This window comes from Amphiura filiformis, chromosome 5, assembly GCF_039555335.1.
Source record: "Amphiura filiformis chromosome 5, Afil_fr2py, whole genome shotgun sequence".
Lineage (NCBI taxonomy): Eukaryota > Metazoa > Echinodermata > Ophiuroidea > Amphilepidida > Amphiuridae > Amphiura > Amphiura filiformis.
Genome location: NC_092632.1, coordinates 18,339,757 through 18,347,415, shown reverse-complemented (window position 1 = coordinate 18,347,415; position 7,659 = coordinate 18,339,757). Strand labels below are relative to the sequence as shown.

The window sequence follows — 7,659 nt, the reverse complement described above, 5'->3', positions numbered from 1 at the left end:
TTGCGATGAAGAAAAATGTTTTGGGGCAATTTTAGCCGACAATATGCATTTTATATTCAACGCAAAAAACCCAGTGTATAAAATAATAAAATAAATACCTTGTGCCTTTATACATCATCATAGTAGCACAACGCTAGTAAGTGTTTACCATAGCGGGCAGTTAAGTTCAATTCTTTTCGATGTAGTTTGTTTCGTTACAGTTTAGAAATTATTCATTGATGTTTCATTATTTCTAGTGCGTAGTTATTTTATTTTAACATTATTATACTTCCTACGATGAAATAATACCAATTCACCAATTCTGCAGAAGTACGAGTTATTTGGTAGTTGATAATAGGTATTATACTCACACTGGATGGTAATCCTACGGAGGGATTCACCACGCCATTGGACGATATCGAATAATTTTTCACACCTTCAGCATGTTCAGAATTGGTTTCGGAATCAAAATTTCGTCATCTTCACTTAATTTTACAGAAATAGTGTTTTTTATTTGCACCAGCGTGGAACGCGAAGTTAAAGAGAAAATACTTTGAAATCCGTGTAAAAGTAGTACTTTGAATACTTTGAATGTGCCATGTGCTACCAGCACAAAAATGTGCTAGGTCTAATAAAGCTTCTTTTGTTTAACTTGATTTGTTTACAATACAAGATGATTTCATTTTTTTCTCTTTTTTTCTATAAAGTCAACGTATTGCAATAAGAAAAAGCACAAAGAAGTCAATACCTTATGATTTGGAGATTTTACTCAACTGACATCGCCGCAGAGGTCTAAATGGTTTACATGACTAGTCAATGAACTAATTTGATACCTTAGTAATTATTCAATAGGTAGCCGTTCAAATATCAATCTCCTGACGCCCGCGCGAAACGTCAGATTAATTAGTTGCAATTAAATCTAATCGAACTAAAATAAATGTACTCTATGGTTAACAAAATATGGACTTGAAGTTCTCATATATCTCACAAACATTATTTTGCGATATAATTGACGTGGGCGTCGATTATCGGATGATTGACGCCCATATCGACTTCCAGTCTTCGAGTGGCATAAAGTACCTCCAAATATATTCATTTTTCAATTACAGTCATTATTTCTACGTCAGTTGGCAAGTATTAATAATTCATTTAACATTGAATTTTCGTTTCTAATAGGTATAATGCACGCATTTTATTTTATGAATTCCAATTTTCGAATTAAACAATATGAATTAGTAATATTGGCTCATTATTGTGCACGATAAAATCCAGTTCCAGTATTGTTTTGTTTATGTATAGCCTAACTGTTATATAATTATAACTGTTATAATAATGATTCCACTAATAACAAGCTGTAAGATTAAAAAAGATATAAGCTTTTTAATAAAACATAAAGAGGGATGATACCACAACAAGAAAGAGTTGAATAACCAACACAATACTTCAGGTAATTCAATTCCACACTACCTTTTAAATGTTTTTATAGAGTCTCGCGATCTATTTGACTATGTTAATTTGTGAAAGTGTAAAGTGTTTACAAGGTACCAACGTATTCAATACTAATTGCTATTTCGTTTGAAAATGGTAAAATAAGTTAATTACCACAGAATACATATAACAATGAAAATCGTGTTGCTTAAAAATGTTGTTTAAAAAGTTTTTCATTCTGTCTTAATATTTTTCATATAACTGAATCACAGCTATTTTAAATCTAAAGAAACAATTAAGCGACGTTTTGTGAATTTAATGGCGCTTTGCTCGACAATTTTGAGAATATATTAACTATAGTTATGTACCATCTCAAATATCATCAATTTTGCAATATATCACGTGCACCTTGGAAACCTTTAAAAAAGCGTAACAATTGTCAAGACTCCTATTAATTCACAGCAACGTACGTCAATACAGGATTTAAATGCCAAAAAGGCTTTTGGGACAATTTCAATATGAGTATTAAAAAAATCATTAAATTTACTCTTCCATAATTTAACAAGGCTCAATCAGCGTATATTATTTCACATGCCACACTAGTACTCCTTCGTGGCAGCACATAATCCTTTACTTTCGACCTCGATGCTACTTAAAAGATATGAAAATACTTGTAACTAGTGGTAATTGTAATAATTTGTATTCTCACTGTGTTTATACTGCGCACATTAACCCAGCGTAAGGGTTGTTACGGGGTCTGATTTACTTATAAGTCAAGAAAATTACGAATAAGTAAACCCAAATTCACGCTGCGTGAATTTGATAAAATAATGGAATACGATATGGCATTTTGTTAACCGTCTGCATAAATGGAAAAGAAATGACAAATTTATCAAGTAACTTGACACAAAAATCACTAAGTGATTACCGGTGTTCAAGTGCGAGTTACGGGTCATATGCCGAAAGCTTATTTAATATTTTTTGTTAATCTTAAGTGATGCCGATGGTAGAATATTTCCGTGTATCTACGGCATACACGAAATTATGACCCATTTATTATCAATTGATATTGTATTTCGAAATAATTGTGTTAATGGTGTAGGACAAAACATGACAGGATACATTATTATATCGATAAAAATTAACATAGAACAAGTCGACGAAGTCTGATGTTAAATATCATTATTTTATTTTACCAAGCTTTATTTTAAAAACATTATCATATATTGATGCATCGTTATTATATAGGTATGAATTTTCTCTATTCACAATCTTAATCACAACATAATCGAGCACTGTGTATTGTTTTAATCAACTTAATGGTAATAGTGTTACCAACATAGTATATTCAATACAATGAGGTAGATAAGGCAAACTGCATTTTAAAATGCAACGTTGATTTGTTTTAATAACTATTCCTAATATAGATCTGATATGATACTAACCAACCCAAGTTTAGGGTGATACACAATAAATCCTTATATCAATAAAACACACTTGGTAAGGTACACACATTTCAATCATATACATATTGATTTATATCAGTACAAAGGTTTGATTATAATGGTTTGATTTTCTTTTACCTAACACTTTTATTTCTAAATCATCTTTCTTTCATTGTTGTTCATGTTTTCATGCTCTCACATTTTCAACACATTCCTGCAAAGAAAACCAACAAAGCAAACAAACAAAAAAGATCCGTGAGCACATTTATCTCAAACCCCACATATTACTCGGAGACACACAACAGATTCAACAACACACTAATCGCATAAATAACTTTAAAAAAACATTATCAAAGAACTCATTCAAAATTGTTTGCTCAAAAAAGTCTATCAGCGTTTTCCACCACATACACACACAAATAACACTACACTAAATGAAATCTCACAACCTTATGGTCGGTACTTGCAAGCCCTCTTTTATTGTGACTCTCTTTGTGTCTATCATTCACAAACATCTTGTTTTGCTTTCTGGTTCACTCTCCCCTTCTCAAAGTATTCAAAAAACCACACGCACTCACGCACACCCCCACGCACCACATTCACGCATGTTTAAGCACCATATTCTCCATATATGCACACACACTACAAAAGTACTTACGCATACTCATTCACATTAGTCGAATTCATGAGCATAAACACCCCTTCAACCATACACGCCCTATACCGACTAACTTTTTACCATCATGTTCACCTCAACAAAAACACGCAATGTTGAGCACACTTTCCCGGTTACCATGTACTCTTAAATTACCACGCAACTAACATTCTCGATTAAACACCTTAAGACGCGTCCCGATTACGATGGCAAAAATTCTTTTCTTTCAAGCCCCAAAGCATGAATATAATAATTTCGCAAATTTAAATTGCACCCACACTGCCGAGCATTATTTGCACGTACTAGTGAAGCTTCAGTTTTCTAAGAATGAAACGTTTCCCTGGGAGTCAAAATAACTTGACAGTAATTATCGCTTGGCCATGGGCTATAACATTCTATGTGTGTATAAGTTACTATTATGTACAAGTGTATTTAAGAAATATGTTTGATGCTATCCGGCACCAGCTTAACAACCAATGCACGCCTAGCTCTGTAACACTTACTCCTTTGTTTAACATGGTTGGATTCATTAGTTAATCATTATCACGGGAATACAGTAAGATTCTATTTCAAAATATGATAATTCCCATTTAATTACTTTACGTTAATTTTTTAAGAAAATTATTAATGTAAACGAATCCGGCAAAGAATCACCTTATATGATCGTATTTTCATATTATTTGCCAAACATATTAGCAAACATACTTTCATTCTAACATACTTTATATGGACACATACACACAACGCAATCTTGTAGTGTTGTTTTACCACTTTCATCTTTCCCACTCGCTATTCACCAACGTACTTATAAAGCAGACACTCAAACAGCCACAAAACCAAACCATTATTATCGCTCCTAGCATGATCATATTGAATTAGACATTTAATTCTACAGAAGAATTTTGGATTCCGGAATCCCAATAAAAGTCCACATTGATCAATCCAATCAGTGAGTTTAATTATCAGACGTTATATTGACGTTGTTCGACAAAATACGCATATACGGACATTTAGAAAACGGATGCAAAGTACCTTACTGGCATTTTGTTTTCAAGAAACCTAAATACCATTACACTAATTTTAAAAGCATTATTTGCTTATTTGCCTTGGCAACTTTCGGTTGACAACAACTTTAAAAAGTTTAAAAGTTTATATGTTAAATATCGAATTTAGCTAAAGGTACAAACAGGTTTGTTTTTCGATAAACAAGCAGACGAATTTAAAATAAATGACTTACTTTGGTAACGTGTTGTTGTATTTGTTTATGCAATTATGTTTCAATCATATAACCGTGTCAACCAAAATGGATTGTTTCATATAACACATTCAGTTTCAAATATACAAATCATGAAATTCATTTCAACAGGATCTTTTAAACAAAGGTATGAGTACTAATTATGCATTTTTCAGAAATTAATGAGAAGTTAATTGCTGTACTGTAACATTTAATATAAATGTATTATATTCATTTACAACGGGCAATATGGTGCTTGTTATTATCATCGTCACACCTAGCAGTTACGGCAATAACACTACCATCACATCCAGCACTTATATCACCATGATGACTTCATTTTTATCAACATTAAGATAAACGGGTCAAATTTCAAATACCAGATCATATTATTTAGCGGTAAATTGACAAGCGTAAGCTGGGTAGCTCCCAATTTGTATTGGTTACGAAGATCAGCATGAATTTACAGTGATCTCAATGACAGCATTCACCGTGAGCTTGCCAGGTTATTGCTGTCAAAGTCTATTCACTGTCATTGGTAGAGTAAGCAAATAGGTGCATTTTTGTAATATTAGGCAACCATGTTTAGCTGAAAGAAGTGTGGTGTTTAATCACAAAGAACAAAATATGTGGAATTTCGTGCTTTTAGTGATAACAAATAATATCACATTCAGTATTTGGGGTTTTTTTGTTGTTGATTTTTTTTGCCTTTTGTTTAGTTAGAGGGTCAAGAATCGTGCATTTCAGTCATATCAACGTTGGTGATTTGTGGCTTCCAAAAACAACTACAGAAGATCTTTTTAAGTTGTGTCTTAAACTGTTCATATTTAAAAGTGTAAATGAATGGATTCACACACATGTTACAAAGAACTAAAATAGTTACGGTTTTATGAAGTGGTCCTTCAAAGTTATACTTGCCACCAAGATTATACTGAAGATAAGTTAGCTCCGTTGGAGTCCAGCAGATCACATACGAGAAAAATACAAGAATTAGTGTAATTGTTACATTCTTTTTAGCTCTCTGGAAACAACTTACAGATTTGGATTTAGTTCTTCGACGAAGCATCAGAATTATACTGATGTAAGCAAATGTCATTATACTCAATGGTAGCAGATACTCGAGGATAAAAACAACGAGACCAAGTAGAAGTTGTAAGATGCCGCTTGGCCAGTATTCTCGGCAATCGCCAACTTCGCTGTTCCGATGCAATATGGCCCAATAAGACTGATAGGTGAAACCCCAAATCCAAACACAGGCGACTCCAATTCGAGCTTTTTTCTGAGTAAATGTATGTCGATGTTTTACTGGGTGACACACAGCCACATATCGTTCAAGGGATACAAATACAAGATTAACAGTAGATGTAATACATAAGGACCACATAATGTACTCGGAAAACCAGACTCGACACAACAATTGGCCCCAGAAGTTTTGTGGTAGGTTGTGAACATCTGGACTTAGTCTCAGAATAAGAAACACAACAGAATCGCAAAAGTCAATTATCGATTGATTCAGTATGAGCATGTTTGTAATTGACTTAAAATGTTGAAAATCACTTAGAAACACGAAGATAACAAGACCATTACCAAGCACTCCAAGACATCCAATAATGGCATAAAGTACATGGAGTGCCCTTTCACCTTTGTCACGTATTCCTACATCTATGGTAGTATTGGCAATTTCTTCGACAAGTTCTGTGTAAGTCATAAGCTCCGTCATTTTGTTCTCCTGTCGTGTGTCGCTTCCGTTAATAGCAGATGACAGGTAAGTATGTGCCAACCTGTGCCTGCAAATCTACCTTGCGGATACGGATGGAGAAAAGCCTAGATTCCTCGTCCTCATGTTTTTCACGACAACTTGAAGTTGATGTAAGTTTTCTTCAAGTGTCATAGTATAAGGTTAATGGATGATTTCCAGTTTAATATGCAGGCGCCAAGAACGTGTTTCCTTAAGCGATTACGTCGTGGTAACTATAAAATCAGCGGTGATGTTTTATTGGTCCAGTTACCTTGCAAATCACATCATTATTTCCAGGCTAATCAATGCACCGTATATCTTTTTTGTGTTCATCTTAAAATATATACAAATGACAGAGTTTTAGGTTTGTTTTAGCGATCATGTAGTTGTTCTACTTACTTAGGTGAGAACAAAATTAGATGAGTATCCGCGTGACAATTCGTTTTTAATGTTAAACCAAAGAATGAGTTATAAACCATACAGAAGTGAACGCGTTGTTTAAACTACGTCGGTTGACAAATATACCGTTAGATTTGACAGTATTAAGCAGGTTTGCTGTCCTTGTAGACACATTCTTACCAAGCCAGTGGTACAATATGTCTGTCTTAGTGATCCATTTCTAGCTTCAAACTGGAAGTACTCCTGCATATATACAAGACGGTTGACTCGTAAACTCACTATCACTTCCTCACCGCTTTGAATACTGAGAATACTAACTATCGTTTGCTAGTTTAACACCGTAGAAATAGCGATGTCACCGACGTAAAATTTGCACATGCGCACGTGCTCATCAGCTGGGGCAAAGACCGCAACCACCTTGATGACTGAAAAAGGAGAATTCTCCTATCTATCGCTTCATGATGCTGTATTTAACCAAGCTTGAATTGTGAAACGTTCAGTCAATTTACGATGTTGTATACTTCTTTTGAAATATAACGTCTATACTTCCATAGCGGCTACCGTTCTGCATAATGGTCGATGGCGGTCATAAAAAACTAGAAATGTTATTGTTCTAACATGACATTTCTATGGATAAAATTTAGCATTACACAAATCCTAGTGATAAACACGAAATATCAAACGTTCAGAACGTATTCATTAGCTATTTAAATCCAGGTAAGTGGTAAAATACCGTATTAATTAGATATATGCAAAAACAGCCAAGCATACTTAAAATAAT

General features: G+C 33.8%; 1 protein-coding gene across 1 annotated transcript; it reads right to left on the bottom strand.

The window, feature by feature from the left end:
* Nucleotides 1–2,579: 2,579 nt before the first annotated feature.
* On the bottom strand, nucleotides 2,580–7,216 carry LOC140152749 (galanin receptor type 1-like). The gene has a single exon (XM_072175230.1). It carries the CDS (start codon nucleotides 6,459–6,461, stop codon nucleotides 5,469–5,471), a length of 993 nt encoding a protein of 330 aa, XP_072031331.1. The 5' UTR covers nucleotides 6,462–7,216; the 3' UTR covers nucleotides 2,580–5,468.
* Nucleotides 7,217–7,659: the final 443 nt, after the last annotated feature.